Here is a 27,490-nt window from a genome sequence, read left to right on the forward strand (position 1 = left end):
TAACACAGTGTAAAAACTAAAAGCTGTTAACGCGTTGGCGCGCGAACTAAGCAGCAGTAATACTAAAACATGTTTAGAGTATGATAAATTTAGCCATAAGGTGGATTTAAACTAAGCGAAAAATCTCAATCTTATCCAACTATATGCACGCAGCATAGTGAATTAATATCTACATAAAAATATTCTTCTGTAAAGAAATGTAACACTTAAGTATAATATTTATAACAAACATTAAGGTATTTTTTTAAAAATCCAAATTTCAAACCAAGGAAGAAGAGTAAATTTTTTTCGAATGTACATATCTACGGACACAACAGAGCAGGGACCTTGCACTTCACATTTTGTTACACAAAAAAAAATATAACTCGGCAATGGTACCGTAAAAAGTAGTATGCAGAAAGGGAACGGCCGCGCCGTTTTGATGTCCGTGAGCGCAATGTCAGCTGCGTAGCCACTGCACTGGCTGGTTGCCGCCAAACCAACCAAACTGTACATTATCCACAGTTCGAAGTGGTTTGAGTCGCCCGCGCAGTCGCAGTCGCGGCCTTAACCGCCATGGGTCGTTCTCTTCGCTCGTTCTCTGCGTATACGCACCCTTTTATTGCGAAATATGCCCGTCATACCGCCACCGGATGTCCATTTTCAAAACGCCAGCGTTCTCAAATCGCGCCAACTGCTGAACTCAACGAGGAAATTTTCGCGAACGCCAAACCGTACTCTGAAGTACCAGGGCCCAAGCCCTTACCATTATTGGGGAATACGTGGCGCATGGTCCCTATTATTGGACAATTTGATATATCGGAATTTGCTAAAGTGACCAAATTTTTTTTGGAGAAATACGGAAGGATTGTGAGACTGGGTGGTCTTATAGGTAGACCTGATCTTTTGTTTGTATATGATGCAGATGAGATCGAAAGAATGTATAGACGAGAAGGACCCACCCCCTTTCGACCGGCTATGCCTTGTTTAGTGAAATATAAATCTGAGGTACGCAAGGATTTCTTTGGAGAGTTACCCGGTGTTGTCGGTGTGTGAGTATTATTTTTTAATAATATTTTTTTCAATAATTATAAAGTTTTGTCGTTATATATTTTAATACTTTGAAATGCCTAATATGAAAACTAAGAAGCTTCTTTACGTCGTCGTATTTTTGTTGCTAATTTAGTTGCAATTGAAGTTCTACAAAAAAGGTTGTAGGACAAATAATTACTTAAAATATTATTTGTGTGCCTGTTTACAAAGATTAACTTTACTTCTTAAAAGTTAATTAGAGGAATTAAAAACTTATAGGAATATTCCTGTGCCATATAAAATGTTACGTTCTTACACATAGAATATATAAATACCTTTATGGCTTCTAATATTATTATAATATCTGCACAGTGAGGAAGAAATTTACCATTACATTTCTTCTTCATCTTCATTAGTATTTAGAGCGGCAACGTTACCGAGTCACAAAGAACTTTCACATTTTTCTTATAAAGGTGTATGTACTGTATGTACCTACTGTAATTTGTGATACTTAAATACCAACACCACTCGTGTTTAAATTGTGTTCATTTTTGATTTGAATTACATATTTACTTATCCTCACATCTGTGTTCATCAGGGTTTTTAGAGACAATATTACCTACACAAAATTGTCCAATTTAGACAGACTTTATTGGCTTCTTTTACATCTATCAACGTATTCAAACAAGTACAAGTACCTACTTGCAAGTAACTCGAATGTACGCAATAAAAAAATATTATTAAACAATATTTCCAACTAGTATAAATGATAATACAAAACAAAGATTTTTTTTGCTAGACAAATATTCAGATTAACGCTGCAAAATATATATAACTCTGTATTAAACAGGCGTTAGTGTAGTTAGGCGTTAATGTTGTCGCCTATTAACTTCAAAATTCTTAAAACCAACTCTTAAATCTGTCTACATTCGCTAAGAGTTCGTACTTCTATTAACTTTTAATTAAATAGACACACTGATTTTCTTTTTATATCGATCTAAAGTGAAACTGTAGAAAGGTAATCATACGCACGTAAAAGTACGCACTTGCAGACTAAATCATAAAACCTCGAGAGTAAAGATTATACTTAAGTTGAGATGAGTGAGATGAAATTGCATTGAGTTAAAAATAGGATAGTACTGAAATTATAGACAGGCATATAACTTAATATTTGCCCGCCAAAATGTAGACATGTTACAACTGATACTAGCGACCCACCTCGGCTTTACACAGGTGTAAAGTGTATGTGTAATTGTATGGCTGTCATCTAAGTAAGTATCTAGTTTATACATGTAAAACGTTCCGGAAGAAATTCATGAAATTATATAGAATGAGTGGAGAAACAGACTGAATCAACAATTTACGTTGTTTAACAACTAAAACGTTTTATATTGTCTTTAGATGATATTGGCTGCATTATTAGAGACAGAGATGTGGTGTCAGTTCTATCAGCCCATTACTTTATTTTCCATTTCAAATCCTTTCAAGAAGAACAATAATTTCTTTCAAGAAGATTTGCAGCTCCTAGTAATATGGAAATTACGTGGATATCTAAGTATGTTGATTGCTAGGAATGACGTGAAAGTTTCTGTACATCCCAACATGTAGTTGTCTACGTAAAATTTATATCCTGTAACAAACCTAAATAATCAAGCAAATCGAAAAATTGGAAAGACGTTTTTCTTTCGATATTACGGAACTCCTAAAAGCAATGTTCGTTTTTAGATTCAGTATTTTTTAAAACATCGATATAAATAGTCGTCACCATGTCCGCTGTTATATATGTACATACATATATAACAGCGGACATATATATTACGTACCAAAGGGGACCCTATATACATATTATTTTATTTTTAAGAATGAAAAATATTTAAGCTGGTAGAATTAAGTTCTTTATATTGTTCTCGCATATGCAATGCTTAAACCATGAAAAAAATCACCCACTGAATAAGTAATCAGTAATGACTTTACCTCAAGTTACAAGTATACTTTAATTATAAATTGTTCTTTCAATTTCACAATAGGAAATCTATTATACCTACCTTATATAAAATAAAGAAATAACAGAGAAATACTTAATTATAAGTATTATACATTAAGTAAATGATAATCTTTAATAAGTTTTGTAATACCTAATTAAAAAATAGGTAAATTCTTAGAAAACATTTTGCAATCGTCTTTATATTGTAGTAGTGTGAAATACTTAAATAGGCACTTTTTCGCATCATTTAGTCCCTATTTCTACGAGAAAATGTTCAAAAGTACTTTCTTAGTTGATGTGTAGATCTAACTTAAAGATATTTTTCAAATTTTAGCTTTGTTGACGCAGTACATGTTTATTTTTGTTTGGCTGTGCGTTGATATTATAATCATTTTTTTATTGAAAAGTATATTAAACCGCAATTCAAGTAAAAGTTTTCTCACGGACTCGAGTTGGAGTAGGCGTCTCCGTTAGTCTGTCTGATATACTTATATAGATTATACGTGATGGAAAGTAGCGCATATCGTTTAAGCCAAATTTTACAAAAATACAATAATATAATTTCATGTGAAGAGACATTACATTTGAATGCCTCTTCTCTTGAATAAATCATTGATATTATATTAGGAGTTGTTCAAATTGACGTTCATTGTCGAGTTACTTGTCATTATTAAGTTTTCTAGCGTACGTTTTTCTAGAAACTAACCACACTCTTGCACACTTTCACGGACAAAAACTGCATGCAGTCGTATTTCTAAATTTGAATATATGATATTGAAAACTACAAGAAAAGAATATATATCTCTCTAAAATTCCGGCAACATTCTTCTAAATCGTAGGTGCTGATAGACGGTGGTAGTCACTTAGTAATAATAAAATAATATTATAATATTAATATGATGTCGTTGAAGATAATTCACGCAGCATTATCTAGTGCCCATTGCAACATTCATGAGTAAGATTGTTACTAATGGGAAGTAACAAACCGATTGTCAGAGATATATTCTTTTCCCCATTATTCTTCTAATGACTTCATTGTCTTTCTATAAACTTTCCTTGGTGCCTCTACCGGCTGCGCAGGTGAGAGCATCACTATATTTTTTCTGATGCTAATGAGCATCATAAGAAAATATAACTTATCTACAGTTTACCATAGATGACCAATTACTTATGCTTTGCATGTACCTTCGTATGATAATTTCAACATGATGATGCCAACCTCTTTGTATTCATCACATGTACCTGCCGCGTTAGTTTTAGTACGAATAACCTTCATTTCTATATTGATATAATCAGTGTTGTGAATAATATGCATAGTAAACTTGATTTCTATTCACATAATCGTTTCTATGCGTGTAAAATTGGCTATTACTCGTGATTTTGTCTGCTTTTTATTACATAAAAGTTAGCATATGTCCGCGTTCAATCTATCTTCGCGTCAAATTTCATTAAGAATGTTTAACCGTTTAGTCGTTTAATAGATGACAGACAACCAGGCAGACACATACTTTTCCATTGTAATATTAGTATGAATAAAATATAAAACAATATGCACTCTTGTTTGATTAATTAGTAAACTATATAGCAAAAATAAATATAAGAACTGAAAATAAAAAAAAATGTCACATTAGATTATTACTCCGTCACCATACGGAGACCTTAGCATTTGCAAATTAATAAGTACTTTCTCACGGTACACACCACTCGTGTTTAAATTGTGTTCAATTTTGATTTGAATTACATATTTACTTATCCACACATCTGTGTTCACCAGGGTTTTTAGAGACAATATTACCTACACAAAATTGTCCAATTTAGACTGACTTTATTGGCTTCTTTTACATCTATCAACGTATTCAAACAAGTACAAGTACCTACTTGCAAGTAACTCGAATGTACGCAATAAAAAAATATTATTAAACAATATTTCCAACTAGTATAAATGATAAAACAAAACAAAGAATTTTTTTGCTAGACAAATATTCAGATTAACGCTGCAAAATATATATAACTCTGTATTAAACAGGCGTTAGTGTAGTTAGGCGTTAATGTTGTCGCCTATTAACTTCAAAATTCTTAAAACCAACTCTTAAATCTGTCTACATTCGCTAAGAGTTCGTACTCCTATTAACTTTTAATTAAATAGACACACTGATTTTCTTTTTATATCGATCTAAAGTGAAACTGTAGAAAGGTAATCATACGCACGTAAAAGTACGCACTTGCAGACTAAATCATAAAACCTCGAGAGTAAAGATTATACTTAAGTTGAGATGAGTGAGATGAAATTGCATTGAGTTAAAAATAGGATAGTACTGAAATTATAGACAGGCATATAACTTAATATTTGCCCGCCAAAATGTAGACATGTTACAACTGATACTAGCGACCCACCTCGGCTTTACACAGGTGTAAAGTGTATGTGTAATTGTATGGCTGTCATCTAAGTAAGTATCTAGTTTATACATGTAAAACGTTCCGGAAGAAATTCATGAAATTATATAGAATGAGTGGAGAAACAGACTGAATCAACAATTTACGTTGTTTAACAACTAAAACGTTTTATATTGTCTTTAGATGATATTGGCTGCATTATTAGAGACAGAGATGTGGTGTCAGTTCTATCAGCCCATTACTTTATTTTCCATTTCAAATCCTTTCAAGAAGAACAATAATTTCTTTCAAGAAGATTTGCAGCTCCTAGTAATATGGAAATTACGTGGATATCTAAGTATGTTGATTGCTAGGAATGACGTGAAAGTTTCTGTACATCCCAACATGTAGTTGTCTACGTAAAATTTATATCCTGTAACAAACCTAAATAATCAAGCAAATCGAAAAATTGGAAAGACGTTTTTCTTTCGATATTACGGAACTCCTAAAAGCAATGTTCGTTTTTAGATTCAGTATTTTTTAAAACATCGATATAAATAGTCGTCACCATGTCCGCTGTTATATATGTACATACATATATAACAGCGGACATATACATATATTACGTACCAAAGGGGACCCTATATACATATTATTTTATTTTTAAGAATGAAAAATATTTAAGCTGGTAGAATTAAGTTCTTTATATTGTTCTCGCATATGCAATGCTTAAACCATGAAAAAAATCACCCACTGAATAAGTAATCAGTAATGACTTTACCTCAAGTTACAAGTATACTTTAATTATAAATTGTTCTTTCAATTTCACAATAGGAAATCTATTATACCTACCTTATATAAAATAAAGAAATAACAGAGAAATACTTAATTATAAGTATTATACATTAAGTAAATGATAATCTTTAATAAGTTTTGTAATACCTAATTAAAAAATAGGTAAATTCTTAGAAAACATTTTGCAATCGTCTTTATATTGTAGTAGTGTGAAATACTTAAATAGGCACTTTTTCGCATCATTTAGTCCCTATTTCTACGAGAAAATGTTCAAAAGTACTTTCTTAGTTGATGTGTAGATCTAACTTAAAGATATTTTTCAAATTTTAGCTTTGTTGACGCAGTACATGTTTATTTTTGTTTGGCTGTGCGTTGATATTATAATCATTTTTTTATTGAAAAGTATATTAAACCGCAATTCAAGTAAAAGTTTTCTCACGGACTCGAGTTGGAGTAGGCGTCTCCGTTAGTCTGTCTGATATACTTATATAGATTATACGTGATGGAAAGTAGCGCATATCGTTTAAGCCAAATTTTACAAAAATACAATAATATAATTTCATGTGAAGAGACATTACATTTGAATGCCTCTTCTCTTGAATAAATCATTGATATTATATTAGGAGTTGTTCAAATTGACGTTCATTGTCGAGTTACTTGTCATTATTAAGTTTTCTAGCGTACGTTTTTCTAGAAACTAACCACACTCTTGCACACTTTCACGGACAAAAACTGCATGCAGTCGTATTTCTAAATTTGAATATATGATATTGAAAACTACAAGAAAAGAATATATATCTCTCTAAAATTCCGGCAACATTCTTCTAAATCGTAGGTGCTGATAGACGGTGGTAGTCACTTAGTAATAATAAAATAATATTATAATATTAATATGATGTCGTTGAAGATAATTCACGCAGCATTATCTAGTGCCCATTGCAACATTCATGAGTAAGATTGTTACTAATGGGAAGTAACAAACCGATTGTCAGAGATATATTCTTTTCCCCATTATTCTTCTAATGACTTCATTGTCTTTCTATAAACTTTCCTTGGTGCCTCTACCGGCTGCGCAGGTGAGAGCATCACTATATTTTTTCTGATGCTAATGAGCATCATAAGAAAATATAACTTATCTACAGTTTACCATAGATGACCAATTACTTATGCTTTGCATGTACCTTCGTATGATAATTTCAACATGATGATGCCAACCTCTTTGTATTCATCACATGTACCTGCCGCGTTAGTTTTAGTACGAATAACCTTCATTTCTATATTGATATAATCAGTGTTGTGAATAATATGCATAGTAAACTTGATTTCTATTCACATAATCGTTTCTATGCGTGTAAAATTGGCTATTACTCGTGATTTTGTCTGCTTTTTATTACATAAAAGTTAGCATATGTCCGCGTTCAATCTATCTTCGCGTCAAATTTCATTAAGAATGTTTAACCGTTTAGTCGTTTAATAGATGACAGACAACCAGGCAGACACATACTTTTCCATTGTAATATTAGTATGAATAAAATATAAAACAATATGCACTCTTGTTTGATTAATTAGTAAACTATATAGCAAAAATAAATATAAGAACTGAAAATAAAAAAAAATGTCACATTAGATTATTACTCCGTCACCATACGGAGACCTTAGCATTTGCAAATTAATAAGTACTTTCTCACGGTTGTCTATACATACATACGAAGTCAGAATGGCTCTAAATGCATAACAATGTCAATTTACATGCAGGTGTCATGTTAGTTTTCGTTAACACACGCATAGCAAGGTTATTAATACCTTATACTATACTATACTATATAATAAGTAGTCACTATAAAATACATATATAAATATAGTCTACAACCATAGTAACAAGTTGCCGGAAATTTAACACGGCAGCTATACCTATATATATATATGTAAAGATTGATAGCGTATGTACATCCTAGTGAATTCTATGTTCATGTGAAATATTATATTATTATATTTGTTCAAATTCAAATTCAAATTCAAAAATCATTTATTCATGTAGGACATTTTAGCCGCTTATGAACGTCAAATTTTTACATTATAATTTTATTTTTTTCCCTACCGTCCAGTTCGGTATATAGATCCAATTGAGAAGAACTGGCAAGAAACTCAATTGAATTACTTTTTTTTTAAAGCCAGTTTATTTACAATGTATATTTATATAGGTGTCTATGTCTAACATTAAATGAAAATTCAGTGCATGAACAACTATTGCCATGCACACTCGTCATTCAAGTAATCGTTTAGTGAGTAATAGGCTTTGCTCAGTAAATATGATTTAACAGATGTTTTGAATTTATTTAAGGGTAATTCCAACATATCCTTTGGTATCTTATTGTAAATTTTTATACCTATTCCCATAAAAGACCTATTAACTTTTTCTAAACGATACTTGGGGACAACAAGTTTGTCTTTAAATTTAGTATTATTATGAATATTGCTGTTTTTTGGAAATAAGTCAAGATTTTTATGAACATATAGGATATTTGAATATATAAATTGAGAAGCAACGGTGAGAATATTTGCCTCTTTGAATTTCTCTCTTAATGAGTCACGACTCTTCATACAGTAGATCGCTCGAACGGCACGTTTTTGTAATATGAATATATTTTTAATATCTGCCGCTTTTCCCCATAGTAATATTCCATAAGAGAGTAAACTATGAAAATAACTAAAATAGACTAATCTAGCAGTATCAGTATCAGTGTACTGTCTAACCTTACGCACGGCAAAAGCTGCTGAACTTAGTTTCGCTGCAAGGCTTTGAATTTGTGCACCCCATTGTGTTTTATTATCTAGTGTGATTCCTAGAAAGACAGTAGATTCTATAAATTCCAGAGATTCGTCATTTAATTTAATATTGCAATTAGTATTAAAACTTTTAGACAGAGAGAAATTAACACATTTTGTTTTTTTAGCGTTTAACATAAGATTGTTAGTTGTAAACCAGTGCAGGAGACGTTCTTTTTGGAGTCGACACTCGGGTCTCAGCCTTCTTACTAGCATATTTGAGGCTTTGTCAACCCAACTTACTGGTACTTCTCTAGCTAAATAGTTTTGGTTACATATCCAGAAAGTTAACACAGCCATCATCTTCTGATCACTATTGCATCAGTTTTTACATAAAATATAATTGTATTTATTTACTAGCTCTACTGACTGATGCTGCCCGCATGAATCCTAGTAAGAATTGTTGTATATTGTTAAACTAGGCTGTGATCTATCTGCGTACTAAATTTCAATCGTATCCGACCAGTAATTTTTACATGAAAAAGTAATAAATATCCATCCATTCTCACAAACTTTCTAGTTTATAATATTAGTTGGATTTATTTTTAACTTTTACTTAACATCGATTTTGTAATAATTTTATTGTTTGTGTTAATTTTATCAATTTTATATGTAAATTCCCGTATTCTAAAAGTATAATTTACATCATGATTTGGAACGCCGTGTATTGCGTACCTGACTAGTAAAAAACCGGTTTTATGTTAAATACCAAATTGAGTGACTCGCTCACTGCTAGTATAAGCCCGGCCAATCCCATAACCATGGATAGAAATGCGAGCCACGCGAGAAACATAGACTGATTGATGGACTGAGGCTGACTTATGTCGCCACTGAATTGAAGTAAAATTAAAATCAAATAGGACAGATTTCTATCGTCATCTAATCTCGGAGGTTCTTATATGACTCTGAGATTATTATTATCTCATCACGTATTTGTATTATTGCAGTCTACATTTAGATAGTTTTTATATTCTTTTATTAGTTCTTTATTTACTCCTAGGCGATAAGGGTGGCCTGGCCTGATATCCAGAAATAAATTTTATGACGAAACAAATGTTTACCGGGTCTGCTAGTATTTTCTACGATATTTTGCCTATTTATTTTATACTATAATATATTTTAATATTTGCATCCCTAATCTAAGGCACAATATGGGAAATTTTATATTATACTAGCTGTCCCGGCAAACGTTGTTTTTGCCTTAAAATAAAAAAAAAATTGGGGGTGGACTACACCTAATATTTAGGTTGATGAAAAATAGATGTTGGCCGATTCTCAGACCTCACTCAATACGCTCACAAAATTTCATGAGAATCGGTCAAGCCGTTTCAGAGGAGTATGGGAACGAAAACTGTGACACGAGAATTTTATATATAAGATTACAGAAACATTGTTATTTGTTATAAACACTTATTTTTGATAGTATCAATAATATTTTAAATTCAATGTGACATCGTAAATACTTGTCACAGAAAAGAATATTTAAAAGAAATTTATTTTTAATTTGAATTTTTTGTATGAATATACTATTTTGATAATCCTGATCAAACATCGTGTAATTAAAACTAAGTGGTATTTAGTTTTGGATAAACATATACGAAATACAAGATTATCTTGTGCTTAATGAGGCATGCAAAATTTTAATTCAAATATTAATATTAACATCTTGGATGTGAATTTAAAACAGGTGCATGCATTATATTACATATACATTATTTATGTAAGTTTTAATGTTTTAATTTATTCGAAACTTAACGTAATTTTTGCGTTAGATGATAATTTGGAATAGGTAGGTTAGGTTAGGCAGCCGAATAATTTTATACAATTATGTAAATATCAATATTTGCATATTACGTAAAAAATCGTTAAACGAGTAGCACTTTCGATTGCGATTTTGTATGTTTTCCTTGAAAACTGACATAAAAAAATGGGACACAAATGTTTTAAATATCAATTTAAGATAGATTTAAAAAGTATGTTTACCATTGTAGTTTCAAAAACATCTGCTAAATCGGTTTGGAGCCTCCAAAGGCTTAAAAGCTTAATTGTTTCTACTATTATGAATATAATACCTACATATATTTTTTTATGGATGATAATGGTTTGGCGGGCACAGCGGAGTGTAATAAAAACAAGAAGCCAGATCAGCTCATTGTGACAAATTCACTAGGAATTTATTATGAATGTTTCCAGAGGATCATGCATGGAGGTCAACTGAAGACGGGTACATTGCTATCAATTGACAGTATGTCAATCCCCTTTCCTCTTATACAAACTGTATAGGGGTGAAGGGGGGAAGAGGGGATGTATATTTTTTATAGAGGATGATAATGGTGCGCCCACCTGTGCTATCGGTTTACGCTGGCATGAAGTCAAATCAATTAGCCCAACGTGACAAGTACACCGGGAATTTATCACGATAGTTTCCAGGGGGAACCGCGTGGAGGTCAACCTGACATGGTACAAAGGGATGTATATTTTTTTTAAATGTGACGACGTAATATCCGTGTTAATCTTCGGTATATATATAAGTATATATACATACATATAGGCTACAATCGCCACTTTTCATTAGTGGGTCGTCAATATATTTAACATTCCATTTAGGTAGTTAAAAACCCATATTATAACTTCTGTACATATATTAGATATGCCGTCACACAACACATGGCGGATGTCAATCAGTACCGGCATTGATACATAATACATAATTCATATTTAAACAACTTGATGAAACTTATTTGAACACGAACCGATAGGTATATATATGTATTAGATATTTATATAACATTTCATCATACTTAAATAAAAATGCTTTTACAATATCCATACCTACTGCATTTGATTCCCAGTAGAGTAGATCAGATATAGAATTTCTCAACATTGCTTTTGGAATGAAAGCTCTTAGTAACATTAATTAAATATTACTACTGTTATCCTAATGAATTAGGCAGATGCATTGCTAACTGTTGTCATGTCTTGATATGAAACACACTCGTCACACAGCGGGGTGTCCCCTCCAGTAGATCTCCCGCCCAATTCAAACGGGGATCGACGGTCAGAGCTGAGGTTCGAACCCCTGGCGATGCTCTCAGACTATAGTCGTATCCGTTAGGCGGGAGTTGGCCTTCAGTCGCTCCATAAGCCCTTCTGCGGCCTACAGCATTAGAGTAGTCCAAAAAAAAAACTTAAAATACAGTAGTGATTACAAAACTTATTTTTTTAGCTGATTGAATATGATTGTAACAAATATATTATTAACTTGTAACTCGTTTTTTAGAGTAATAATCTGGTTAATAAAATTTATGTTGGTTTAAATACCGAAGTAAATATTCCGTGAATGTACATTGAAAAGTGTAAAGTAGCTACTTTTCTAACATCAGTAACCATAGGCCAGGTCGTTGATTCTTGACCCACTTGGGAAGTAGTGCGAAGCGAGAGCCGTGGGATAATGACGTGATGACTACCTACATATGAAATGATTAATCATTAGTTAGTACCTGAACGAATCCTTTAAAGATAAGTGGACGGTAGGGATAGTGGCAAAAATATGACGTCGACAAAAGTTTTAGTATATATTTTATGAGCTATAGCAGCAACACTTTCAATTACAATACAAAATGACTTTGTATCGGCCCGTTTACTATTCAATTGCGAGAAATCGATACTGATCGAAAAAAGTATCTAAATGCGACAAAAAAGATGATAGAGGCTTGTTAGTAATAAGGAATAGTTGGCCCTGTTCCTAACAAACTACAACGTATTTTGTCAGGTTAACTACAGGTGGTGTGCAGACAGACTTGACTTTATGCGTATACTCGTACGAGTACTATCATCCTTCATCGGTACCAGCCAGCGTATACCGTTAGAGTAGGTGGGTGTACAATTTCATTATCAACCGTAAAAAACAATAAAATACAACATATAATATAAGAGTACTAGAAACGAATCAGATATGTGAAATTTGTATATTATATAAGTGTGTCTATTTGAGATAGTGAACGACAGTTTTTCTCAATCAATTTGTACAAGCCACTTCCTCAAAATCGCAGTTATAAATGAATGATATAACTTTATAAATGTTAATAATTTTAATAAAATATAATAATTATTTTATTATAATTAGTCTCGCCATCTAGCTTACAAAGGTGTATGAGGTAACAAAGACAATCAGATGGCAGATTATTATAGTATTTTGTAATGTAATTGTTAACGGAAGATGACGTTCATTGTCTTAATTTTTAGTACATTATATAGTAATACCATCAAAAACATAAATGTGAAATGATAGCCGAGTTTAATATTATGATATATGGCTTGATTGTTGACTTCTACGACAAAAGAGATGAGATCTAAATGGGTGCCAAGTTCAATGGTCTGTCCTGAAATGTATTTATAACAATATAAAATATCATTTCTTCTTATAACTTACGATAATATACTGTAGCCTAAGGTCTAACTTGGCCAGTTCTCATATACCAATTATTACTTTCGATTGCTAGTTACTATTAATATTAAAATAGGAACCGACAAGTAACATGTTTAGAACTTGCGAAGGCTACAGTATATTTCGTATATGAAAACTAGCCAAGTTAGACCTTAGGCTACAGTATATTATCCTAAGTTATAAGAAGAAATGATATTTTATATTGTTATAAATACATTTCAGGACAGACCATTGAACTTGGCACCCATTTAGATCTCATCTCTTTTGTCGTAGAAGTCAACAATCAAGCCATATATCATAATATTAAACTCGGCTATCATTTCACATTTATGTTTTTGATGGGATATCGTTACTTTTTGTACATAAATTATACGAGGTACTTATTTATAACTAAATTAATACCAAATTATTTTTGATAAATTACTGTATTTTCGTATATTTACGGGGTATAATTGTCTTTTTTTTGTGTTATTTTCTATATTTTCTTGTAACTTTTAAATGTTCAAATGCAATGCCAATTCAGTATCAGGAATTTTTGGGCAAATCGGGGCGGTATAACGTCCACAGATGGTTGTACTCTACAATAGAGCTCTCGTGACTTGGATCTAAATTGTTAAGACGTACTCCATCTAAGGTTTTAACTCTGAAGAGTCTAACGTAAACCTGCCCTTTATTAAATATAGAGGAGGCTATGTTGAGAAGAGGACTGCCAAAACTAAGGCCTTGTGATTTGTGGATAGTAATAGCATATGTTAAGCAAATACGGAATTGTTCTCTATCAATTATACATTATTTAATATCTGAAACTTCGTATTGACACGTTATAGTTCGTAAAGATGATTATGGAACAAATTGACTGTTATCTATTGAATTCTCAAGAAAACAATTTGTTACCAATAAGTTCTCATTCTCGAGTTAACTGTACATTCCTACTTATAACTATACTAAAATTGTTATTAATTTTTGGTTTAAACTATTGTCTATACCATACATATTTACTAAAATAATGTAATAATAATATAATCACAAATATATAAGTATAATTTAAGAAAGCTATAAATTTCGTAGCATAAATCGCAACCTTATAGGTTAGATATCCAGAAACAAAACATTGAGTTTTATCGCACCGCTCCCACACGGCGCCACCGCGGCGCCCTATACCGAAATGCCTATTATTTAATAATTATTTATAAAAATAATGATTTTACACTATCGATGTGCGCTAAATATTGAAACAATAATTAATACCAAATCTTAGTTAATAACATAATAAATACGAAATTCGACTATACTCCTAGTTATAAGTACGAGTATATTTTAGACAGAATCTAAATTATAGCAACTAGTGTTTACCGCTCAATGCAATATTTGAAGTTTGCTAGTTATCGACACTGATGTGAAGGGGTCAACGTAAATTGGTAATGATCGACGTTTTCATACAATATTACTTTCGGTCCAGTACAAGATGAGATTTTTCGCCAGGGATCAATGTCAATTGGTAGCTATCGACGTTTTCATAGAATTTTAGTATTCGTCCAGTATAAGTTGAAATAGAATCAATTAAAGTGAAAAATTGTAGTAAAATGATAACAATTTACCAGTTTCAGATTTTTTCCTTTATATTCACCTAATTACCTATCTGCATACCAAATTTGAACTTCCTAGGTCATCTGGAAGTGGGTTATAATTTTGATCTATAGTTGATCAGTGATAAAAATGACGATTTTTGGACATTAATATCTAAATAACCGTTTGAGATATGTTTATGAAATTTGGAACACATATTTATCTCGCAAGTCTCAATATATGAACCAAATTTGACAGGTTTGTGTGAAAGAGTTTTTGAGTTATGAGGGGGTCAAAAGTGGCTCCAAATGGTTCGTGTAAATATACACACGGTGCTGCAAGCCAGTTTACTTGAAACTCGGCTTGACACGCTGCCGCGTGTCTAGATAGAAATATTCCCTAATTCTATATTCCGTTTCAAAGTATTTTTTTTGTTTAGTCTTTACGATTTATAGATATATATATATATATATTATATGAGACTTTGTATAAAGTTTTTGTCTTATTTTGCAAGGTATTCACAAATCAAAAAGGATCAAATATCTACAAAATGACAGACTACGTGACTGCGACAATCTTATATGGTTAATTATTAGTAAAGGGACCAATACTAATAATCTTTTCGCCTCCTGAGTGAGTTGAAAATTGAGTAGAAAAATAGAATTATTGGTTAGAATAATTATAAATAAATATTGTCACTAACATTAAGGCCAACATGTGAATCAGAGTGGCCGATAGTAAGCGTATATTATTAGTAAGTGCAAGTGTGACGTCCAAGTCAATATCATAAGTTATTCGTACAAACAGTCAAACATCGTTTGCATAATGTGTTTACACATAACAAATTTGCAAGTTAGACTACGTCATTGCCTAGTCTTTTACTACCCAACATAGAGTTAGTACCTATATAGTAGTAGTGAGTTTAAACTTGCCCTCTATAGTTACATATAGTATATGCCCATAACAAAAAACATTGTGTGTGATTGTCACTTCTGATTGAATCCTGGTTATAGAAATAAAGGTTACTAAACCAATATGTTTGGCCGAAATGTAGTGAAATTTATTTAATTGTGTAATCTCGTATTAAATTTGATAAAAGTAATCAGTTTGCATTTTATTCTATTATACCTAGTTTGTTTATTAAAAGAGTGATTTAAAAAAAAATGTGTTTATATTGTGTATTAAATTTATTCTCTTGTTGGTTAATGGATTAATTTTGACAGTTTAACAATAAAGTATTAGGTTTATATAAAACTACCACATTAGCATTTTATTTATATTGACCATTCATCTTTAACCCTGAGCACGAACGTTAGGTTATTATGTACAAAATCAAGAACTGCACAATTTACAAAGTGATTTATGTTGCAGTGTAGTCAGGTAACCATACAATTAGGTATGTACATTTGAATGTATGTCAAGTTTGTATTTAAATTTTTTAGCCTTTATGAATCATTTATCGAGATCATCCATTAAGGTTAATAAGGACTAAGACTAACCTTTTAAGTAGGTACTGTTACTCCTACTATATTAAATTGGAATCCTCACATCTCATATACTGCAAAAAAAATTAGAAAACTTATAATAATATTTAGAAATCTAAGGGAAGTGGCTAACAAGGATCTGATTCTGCAAACTTTTAAGGCGTTATGTCAATGTATTATTAATTACTGCATCTGTACGTGGGGATGTGCCTCAAAATCATATTTAATTGAACTTGAGAGAGCCCAAAGGGCGGTGATTAAAGTTATGTTTTCACTACCATATAGATATCCTACAACGCTGGTATACGAACATGCTGATGTTTTGTCAGTGCGTAAAATGTTCATATATCAGTGTTTAAGACGATATCATCGTGTAACTGTGCCAGCAATAACATGTGAACCAAAACGCATTATTAGAAAATTTAAATATCCAATTCCATTTGTGAAAACAACATTTGCAAAGAAGCAATTTAATTATATAGCACCTCGGTTATACAATGCACTTGCTGGCAACGATAATGATAAATTAAAGGATAAATCTAATCATGATATAAAAAAGATTATTTTGAAATGGCTAAAACCACTTGAATATGAAAACTGTGAAACACTAGTGTCCCCGTATTAGTATTGGTATTAATATTTATCTCTCCTTCTTCTTCTCTTATCCTCTCTCTCACACATACACAACACACACACACACACACACACACACACACACACACACACGCACACACACACACACACACACACACACACACACACACACACACACACACATACCCTTTGCAAGTAAATAATGATAAGCTTGTGTTATTAACTTATTTAATTGTCTTTTTATAAATTGTAATTCCAAACATTGTGAATTGTATGTAAGAGGAGGGAACTGGTACCTAAAATACAAGTTTCTACTTAGTTTAGGTACCAGGGAACAATTTAAATTGTAAATATTGGATGCAAAATAAAAATTATTATTATTATTATTATTATTATTATATTATATTTGACGACCTCGGTAGCTTAACAGTTTAGCACACCGCCATGCTTCCGATGGTTGCTGGATCGATTAATTATTCAATTGAATAAAATCCATTCAATTGAATACCAACTGTTTGGGAAACTACTCTGCTACCAAAATGTTAGGGAATTTACTCTCTGTATATATAGTGAAAAATGATGGAAGCGTCAGTCATGTACCTGTATGGTTCTGCGGATTTCTTGGGCTTCAGGGTCTCGAAGATATCTTCGCTAGCTTTCACACACTTTCACAGTAGGTTTAACATAGTTCTAATTTATTTTAATTCACAACACAATGCGCGCGCGCGTCAAGGCCGCTGTACAGTCAGTTCAGTACTTTTAATTTACGATGTTAAACACGATCACAAGTTATAGGTAAAGGTCAAGACGAGTAATGTAATAGTATTAATTTAATTTAAGGCAAACTAAGCACAGATTTATTTGGAATAAACAATTAATAGGGTGTTCCGGGTACGGAACAGGTCAGATCAAATGTAATCAGAGGTTTCCAAACCACCAACCATAGTATATGTAAGTAAGTAGAATTTTAACCACGTGAAGTTTACGGCATATACGTTTCAATATGAAATCGGAATTTTATTCTATGTTATTAGTTTCTTATATCAAACTTATTTTTTATAATTCTTTCTTTTTCTATTAAAAAAAATCGCTTCAAAATCCGTTGTGCAGTTTTAAAGATTTTAGTATACATAGGGACAGGTAGCGACAGCGACTTTATTTTATACTATGTAATGGTATGTTTATCGTTTAAAATTTTAGAACATCATAGGGAGGTCGTTATATGACAATATACGATATACGTTATTATACGATATAACAGGGTTATGTAGTGGGCCCTTAACTTATTTGCCATTGAGTTTATATATAAACAATAATTTAAACATTAAAAAGAGGAGATTCCAAACTCGACTATCTTTTTATAATTCTTAAATGCATGTGCAGTCAAGGCAACGCATGTCTAATGACTATCGTGAGTGATGGTAATCGTAAGCAAGAATCTGTGTATTCCACACATACTGTCACGACATAGTAACATATATACATGTACATTTTAATTGAACATGCTATCTCTTCGCAATAGGGATACGTGGTAAGGAATATCTGCCCTCGACTGTTATTTGATAATGAAAATGTTTATATGTACGTATATGTGGATTTATATTATCCACATATATAAATTCTGTGTCTAAGATACATTAGCCTACGGCACTGTAAGACTTACGTCTTCAATAATTATTATATGTTTTTTCAATTATTTGTGTATTATTCTTTGGAATTATGTTTGATTTTCATGAACAAAAATAACTAAAGTGTACTTCATATATTCAACACCCTTTAGCAGAATTTAGGCCGTTACATTGTAGTCTAAGATATGTTATGAAAAATATATTCCCTCTGTTATTTGATAATGACGACGTTTAGGTGACATGTAGATTGTTTAAATGATATGTATATTTATAAATCGCTCTCGGGAGAGCGACGTCATTATCAAATAACAGAGGGAATATATTTTTCATAACATATCTTAGACTACAACGTACAGATATCTAATAGTATTTATAATTTACTCATTTATTCGTAATGCTAAATGTAAACACATAAATTGACGGCCTTTGTGATCTAACGGTTTAGTACACCGCTTATTCCAGTGGTCGCGGATTCAATTCCTTGCACGGTAGAAACATTTGAATGATTGTTTGATTGGTATAAATATTAATTATGTATTTATATCAGTTGTCGATCTATGCAGAGCTTGTGTTATGGCTACCCATAAAACAAGTTTGTGACTCGTGTAATTTGTATGAGGCATATTTTTCAAAATAAATCTCTTCAGCCGATTATAAATTTATTAACAATTTTCATTATTACCATTATTTCATACTGATCTCTCTATAGCAGAAAATTTCTATGTAAGTAGTACCTACCGCAGCGTTAGATATGTCTTTTCTCAACGTATAAAAGTGAAAAGCATATTACGAGTATGTTTCTTTATGTGTATCTATTGTATACAAATCGTAAGTCAAGTTTATGGACACTCGTATTTTATGAACTGCCTTGACAACAGGCTTTATGTGTGCAAATATTTATATGGTATGTTAAGTTCTCTTTAGATTGTAAGTACTTCAGTTTATTTGCATTTTACACGACAGTGGGTTTGATTATCTAGCATTTGGAGACTAGTTGATATGTAGCTAGATGTAATTAAGACATAAAATTTAGTATACATATTTTCTTCTTTTGAGAATACGCCTATTTTTGAATGGTGACGATTGATGATGATGATGATGATTCTCAACGTATAGTACAATTGTTCTTGTTTGTTAATAATGGTGGCTTCTTTCTATCAGGTAGACTTCAGGTTCTTTGCAGTTCAATTCACTAAGAACATTAGTTTATAAAATATCTCATTTCTTTAATATTTTTTATATAAAAATATCTACACCATGAACATATATTTACATATGACAATTTGTATAACTGCAGCAAAGCCAGGGGTAACAGTAGTAATACAACTAATTAGTCTGCTTATCTGTAACAATAGTATACCTATATATACATATAGGTATACTATCCAAGAACTGGAATTCATCAATTGTCTTATATCTTTTTAATAAATGGGTAAAAACATAGAGAGTAGGCGAGAATTTAAATGAACTTGAGGTAGCCTATTAACACTGAAAAACGAGTTTGACTAGTGCCCTTCTTTGCCTCATCTACACAATAAGTAGGTACTATAGCGACATCATACAACCACGTTATTTTACAACTAAGGTCACGAACGATCACCTTGATGTTATAAAAATTTAACATTGAGACTTTTTGTTTTGCAGGCTTTTATTGCAATGCAATGCTAAATACAACAATTTTATGTAATCTGTATGGAATTCATAACAAATTCTGTGGTTTTAATTAATGTCAGAGCCATAAAAACATCAATTCGTCAATATTAACTCGAAAAAAAACAAAAGCCAATCGAGAACGCAAAAATTTCTCAATTTAAAATGTATGAAATAAGTAGTAAAAAGGTTTTATATCTACTACTGTCTGTACTTTTGTTCCAATTTACATCATTCTATGGATAAGGTTTTAATATGATTAAAGTTTGTTACAGAATTTATTTTTAACCGTTTCAAAAGGAGAAAGTATTCAATTCAACTTACGCGATATCATGTCCATAATTGGATCGTCGTATATTTTTAGATCGATCGATATTTTTAATTGCATTTTGGTACCGTACTAATATTGTCAAGATTGAGATAAATTCTTTTGTAGTAGGTACAATATTAAAGTAGTTTTCTTTCATTTTAATCGTATTAATATTGTAAACGTAAACTTTTGGGAAGATATTTGAATGTACTTAATTACAACTAAAGAACTACACAAAAACATTAATCGTATCGGGAAATATATTTTTCAAAATAATTGGACACAGACTTTTGTTATCGGAAAATATTGTATCTCACAATAAAGTTATACGATCTAACTATGAGTGGCTAAAACAATCATTTAGGTATATATTTTCTCGTCCTAATTATAAGAATGTACATAAAATTGTAAAAAAGTACACACAAAAAATACTTATGTTTATAGTTTTATTTCGTACCTACTTGGGTATATACGTACCTTTATATCTAGATATAGGCATACATTATAATTGAAATGTAAACAAAATATTTTAATCTTTTTTAGGCATGGCGAACAATGGCGCAGATTTCGTTCCAAAGTTCAGCGGCCAATCTTGCAACCACAAACGGTGAAGAAATACGTTACACCAATAGAGCTTGTCACTGAAGACTTCATCAGATATATGGAGGATGCCCGCGATGAGAATGGGGACATGCCACTCGAGTTCGACAATGACATACACCGATGGTCGCTTGAATGTAAATATTTAACTCATATACTCGTAGATCTGATTAAATATTAAATCTACATATTAGGTGTCACAGTCTAGTGGTCTGGTTGTAGATTAAGATTATAGCCACGACTTCTCAGCTCCTACTTCATGCGTCCTAGCACTGCAGTTATGACGAAGATAACTGTTCCTGTCCCTCATATTGCTTAATACCAACTTTATTTATATTATTTCAAGTTAATGTCCGAATCTCCTTTAGTTCCTACTTCTTACCAAGGTAGACTTTATACAAAGTCGTCTTGTATGTTCTACTTCAGCCACCAATAGCTTGCTTTGGAATATGTGTTTCAGTTGAAGTATGAATATAAGGCAGTGAAATTACAGGGCAGGATATGTTGTTCACCTGATCACGTGATATCCGTCTGTTCATGAATATAGGAGACGATTGCTACTTGCCGTAACTTGCCGCCTTGTTTGTGTATTCCTAAAATTGGCTTCTTTATTAATAAATATAGTTTACCTTAATAAATATAGGTACCTACCTAATAAACCATTTCATGAGCCTTTATGTTATAGACCTGTCTCTACATACAAAGAATGTTTTGTTTACATTAGTTTTTGATATGTTTTCTTTCATCGTTGAATTATATAGTCTTAGCTTAGTTAAGCCTATATAATTTAATCTAATCAATCAATGTCCAATAATCTTAATTAACGTTTAAATTGCATTAATATTTTTATACTACTACAAGCCAATTATGCAAATGCAACCCTATAACTACTACTAGTAGAGACATCTGTTTTCAAATTAGAAACGTTTAATCATTTTCTATAAATAACGCCATCTATTGCCATATTACAGGTATTGGCCGTGTAGCCCTAGATGTGAGATTGGGTTGTTTATCGAGTAAACTCTCCAGCGATTCAGAACCACAGCGGATTATCAATGCAGCAAAATACGCGCTGCGAAATGTGGCTGTTCTGGAATTAAAGGCGCCATATTGGCGGTACATACCCACACCGTTATGGACGAAATACGTGAACAATATGAATTTTTTTGTTGAGTAAGGAACTTTATTTAGTATTTAATATTAAAGTATCTGGTTGCGTAAAAGAATTTAGAAATAATATATACTAAAGCACTAAAAATAGTAAATACCACTGATAAATCTGGATCAGTGGTATAAACATACCGTATTTTACATAATGAAAGCGTTAATAAATAAATTAGCTGATTTAATGTACTAATCATCGCCTGTATTATATTAATTCTATCATAGATAGTGGAACATCACAAAGTACATTGGAAAACGTTGCCATTCCTGATACTGTAAATTTTTATGCCCTCTTACTGTTTAATTTACTGCTATATCAAACTCTTTACACAAGATGCTCAACAGCAATATTAATGGATGTTTTTATTGTATTGAGTATATATAAAAAAATCTTTGACATTTCACATAGCGTTATCCAGTCCCATGATAAATTAAATTTGTATTCTGGGTACTAGATAACTGATATAAATACTTACATACATTTCTTTTGTAAATGCATACAAAATATACATAGAAAACACCCAGACCAATACAAACAATCATACTCATGAATACAAATGTTTATACCGTGCTAGGAATCGAACTCGCGACCATCGGAAGTAAAGCGGTGTGCTTAACCGCTAGAACCCTGAGGCTCTCAATTACCTGTCTATTTTAAAATACTATGTTACAGTATCTCATTTTTTACCTATTGTCCAAAAGAATATAGGCAATACCAATACACAAGTGAAAAGATTTATTTTGTTTTAAATGTAAACTTTTAACCAGATCTTTTAATGTTTTAAATAGACTATGCTCCCGTTACATCAATGAGGCATTAGAGAGGCTCAAGACAAAGAAAGTGACATCGGAGAATGATCTGTCTCTATTAGAGCGAGTATTGCAGAGTGAAGGAGATCCCAAGATCGCTACAGTCATGGCTCTCGATCTAATATTAGTGGGCATTGATACGGTGAGTTTCAATAATGCGTTTGTTTCAGTTTCACTATTGAAGAATTAGTTTCAGAGTTAAGTATTGTGTATGGTAAATTGATGTTAACTAGTTCATTTAACGTGATTTGAAAAAGAACTAACAACTAAAATTGACAACGATATCATTCACCCAAATTGTATAATCGGTCTTTTGAGTTTTAAGTGATTTTTCGGCTCTCTGCATATTCCACCATTTTTAGAAAAAATTAAAGACAATATATTTAAATACAGTACTACTTTAAACAGAACAGAACAAATTTGTAAAAAAGTAATATTAGATGGACTTATACTAAATTGCTTACCACAGTTATATGTATGAGAAATATAATTATTTTTCAGATATCCATGGCAGTCTGTTCTATACTGTATCAGGCGGCGACACGGTTAAAACAACAGGATAAGATGGCCGAGGAGATTAGGAGGGTACTACCTGATCCCAGCAAACCCCTTACTTACGCAGATTTGGATAAGCTGCATTATACTAAGGCGTTCGTCAGGGAAGTGTTCAGGTAAATCTAAATTACGTTATCTTTGAAAACTAAGTATGTTGAGAAAGATTTTGTGTAATGTCATCTGGATCTCCTATGTCTCCCGCCAAATCTTGCTTAAATATTGTCCGGTTTGAAGGATTAGATAAGCCAGTAATTTACTGGAACTAACTTATGATAGTTTAGTTTTTTAATGAATATATAAACGAATACATAGATACCTATAGAATATAGAATACATAGAAATATATAGACGAATGAATGAATGATTGTTTATTTACATATATACGTACGCTTCAAGGGTAACACTTTAGTGGTAAAGATTTCAACGGGCGTCGTAAAGAGTATATTCATGCTACTGTTACGTGTGTAGACGATAGTTATAATTTATTATCAGGTGAACCGTCATCATATTTGATTTTTGATTTGTCGACCTCGGTGGTCTAGCGGTCTAGCACATCGCTTTACGACCAATGGTCGCGGGTTCGATTCCTCGCACGGCACAAACATTTGTATTCATGAGTATGATTGTTTGTATCGGTCTGGGTGTTTTCTATGTATAATATGTATGTATTTACAAAAAAAAAGAAATCTATGTATATGTATCAGTTATCTAGTACCCAGAACACAAGCTTTAACTAGCTTAACTTGGGTCTAGATGGCGCTGTGTGAATTTCCTGAGATTATTATTATATTTGAAATTCTATTTACCTACCTAACAAAATAGAAGAATTCAACTCGGAGGTTACCAAGTACACGTTAGATAAAGTTAATATATTAAAAGAAATAAAGATACCAAAATATTGATAACACAAAAGCAACTGAATTATAAAGAAGCTACTTTTATATTTACCATTTAATTTTTTTTTCAGAATGTATTCAACTGTTATTGGTAATGGAAGAACTCTTCAAGAAGACGATGTAATATGCGGCTATCATATACCAAAAGGAGTAAGTTTTGTATACATTTTTGCCAATTCTGATAGAATAACTCGATGTATTGCGTTTTTAATACCTCACTTGTGGAATTTGTAGCATAACTTTGGGCTAGACCTATAAAATATTTATTACTCCTTTATTCGTAAAAACGCCAAACGTCTTTTTAGAGTTCATATTATTAATTAATTTTTAAATAATTTATATTGTGTTAACCATATGGAATCAATTGAGGGTGCACTATTCCATTATCATCCATAAAAAAAAAACTTTGATAGACTTTGTTCTATATTGTGTAACCTATGTAGTAAGGCATTATTAATTAAAATCGACATTTACAGGTTCAAGTAGTATTTCCCACAATAGTGACCGGCAATATGCAACAGTTTGTCTCCGATCCTGAGGAGTTCAAGCCGGAGCGATGGCTAGAGAGTGATGGTCGACTACATCCGTTTGCATCTTTGCCATACGGCTTCGGAGCTCGGATATGTCTTGGTCGAAGATTTGCCGATCTCGAGATCCAAATTTTACTTGCTAAGGTATAACTTAAATTTTATAATACTTTACTAGCCCTACTACTACTAACGGAACTTCATTTACAGCACTTTTCACTGATGTTCTTGATTGTACCCTTCTTCGATAACAGTTCTTTTCCGACACTAAAAGTATTTTTCGATTCAAATCGGTAGTTCCTGATATTAGCATGTTGTACAAAGCAAACAAGTTCTTATACTATTAGTTCATATAGTTACATTATATACCGATTTGGTAAAGCTAATGGTCGTTTTTGGCAGATCGTTAGTGCAAGGGTCAATTGATTTATTGTATTTGTATCCCATATCATATTATTGTTCTAATAATCTGACATCCTCGTTATTATTATTATTGCCTTTCCCCTTTTATTATGCTTGGCTAGTTATATGATTCACAGATATTTTATTTTTCAGTTGCTACGTCGTTATCGTCTGGAATACCACCACGAACCCTTGGAGTATGCTGTTACGTTCATGTATGCTCCAGATGGTCCACTACGTCTGCGCATGGTAGATCGATAAATAAAATAATATTGATAACTATTGAATATGCAAGGGACAAATGAATTTAATAACTATTATAAGGACACAAGTTTATTACTTATATTGCGTCGATTAGTGTCGCTGCTATGCATATATGTATATCTTTATACATATATAACATTTCTCTCTATATTAAATAGAACATAAACAGTATTTTGTAATTCATCTTCGAAAAGTCTGAGTCGGGATAGTAATTCATTGGGTTGCTACTAAGAAGAATACAAAAAACGACAGACAAAAAATATTTATATTATTTTTTTTGATGTAAGAACCATACTACACTTTCATATGCATTTAATGAAAAGCTATTAATTTGAAATTACAGACACTTCAATTTTATTTATTAGTTCCTTAGCCTACATGTATAAATAAGAATAAATTAATATTGTTTCTAAATGATAGGTACATAATACTTCTACTTGTGTTTTTGTATGGATAGTTGATATAAGCTCCATGCATAAAGATATGTAAAATTACGACAATTTGTATAATGTAAATAAAAATTTGTATTTTTGTTTTTTTTATATATGTTGTGTTTTATTTCGAAATGTCTTTAAACAGTATTAGTAAAAATAGTAAAATAGACTATAAAACACCCAGCGCTATTGATACGTGAAATTATCCGCGTTGCTTCAAATTTGTGATTTCTCTTATACATTGTAATTTTAACGATGTTTGTTAGATGGCGCTGTTCCTAATCTTTATTATTTTTAAATTTCTGTTTCAAATCACTATTTGCACAAGGTCTTAAATGGGAGACAAAGTGTGGACAACAGTTTCATTTCATTTTTATCTATCCTCAAATTAAGTCTAATATTTCACCTGTAACCTGTCACAGGTTAAGTTGAACACACCTTGCTCTGTGAACCGTAACATATCCACATTATTTTTACAAAGTGGTAATTTAAAAACTATCTGTTTCTTCTATTCTTGTTCTTGACATATTCCGTCAATAATTTAAATCTTGGGAAAGGCACCACAATTGTTTCAAATTTATTTTTGATGTTCACGACTAGAGACGACTTGTAGAAATTAATCATCATCAGCCCGGAAGACGTCCACTGCTGGACGTCTGTAGAAATTAATATATTGTAAAAATTAATATATATTTATATAATTAGTATATTGATACTATACAAATTAATGGACTGGTGTATGATTAATGGTCAAACTTATTTCAACAATTCTCCATGAAAGACAATAATTTTTAGTCCATACCCGCTATATACTCTGAGAATGAGAGGCAAGTACCTACTGACATTTATTTATCCACTTAACTTGCAGAGAAACTGAACTTTGTGAAATTAGACTATTTAATTTGTCCATGCTTCGTTTGGAAATCGTCTTCAAACTAAATTGCGTCAGTTATGTACCAAAACATTATCTTAAATGTACATATTTGCTGAGTGTTAAGAAAATAATATACCTAGTTATTTGATCATTTGTTTGTTTTAGTTTACCTAATATTTTACCATGCCATGCCCAGTTTTGTGGGTTTCCGTTGTTTAAAGCTCGCTATGCTAAAGTACACACGTAGGGCATACCTACTTATAGATAAACAGAAAGAGGCGGTTACTTCATGGGAT

At 31.7% G+C, this 27,490-nt stretch overlaps 1 protein-coding gene across 1 annotated transcript; it reads left to right on the plus strand.

The window, feature by feature from the left end:
* Nucleotides 1-471: 471 nt before the first annotated feature.
* Nucleotides 472-26,392, plus strand: LOC131842241 (probable cytochrome P450 301a1, mitochondrial). The gene is made up of 8 exons (XM_059190784.1): nucleotides 472-1,031; nucleotides 21,212-21,405; nucleotides 22,240-22,441; nucleotides 23,222-23,384; nucleotides 23,744-23,913; nucleotides 24,765-24,843; nucleotides 25,170-25,367; nucleotides 25,776-26,392. The coding sequence occupies exons 1-8, from the start codon at nucleotides 556-558 to the stop codon at nucleotides 25,881-25,883; spliced, it is 1,590 nt and encodes a 529-aa protein (XP_059046767.1). The 5' UTR covers nucleotides 472-555; the 3' UTR covers nucleotides 25,884-26,392.
* Nucleotides 26,393-27,490: the final 1,098 nt, after the last annotated feature.

The sequence above is a fragment of the Achroia grisella genome, unplaced genomic scaffold (assembly GCF_030625045.1).
Source record: "Achroia grisella isolate CSIRO2021 unplaced genomic scaffold, CSIRO_AGI_Agris_v1 utg215, whole genome shotgun sequence".
In the NCBI taxonomy this organism is placed as follows: domain Eukaryota; kingdom Metazoa; phylum Arthropoda; class Insecta; order Lepidoptera; family Pyralidae; genus Achroia; species Achroia grisella.

Excerpts from the sequence above, each read along its gene's own strand:
- LOC131842241 (XM_059190784.1), top strand. The coding sequence starts at position 556 with ATGGGTCGTTCTCTTCGCTCGTTCTCTGCGTATACGCACCCTTTTATT. Across the intron at positions 22,442-23,221 it reads AATATGAATTTTTTTGTTGA|ACTATGCTCCCGTTACATCA; the intron begins GTAAGGAACTTT and ends TGTTTTAAATAG. Across the intron at positions 23,914-24,764 it reads TTCGTCAGGGAAGTGTTCAG|AATGTATTCAACTGTTATTG; the intron begins GTAAATCTAAAT and ends TTTTTTTTTCAG.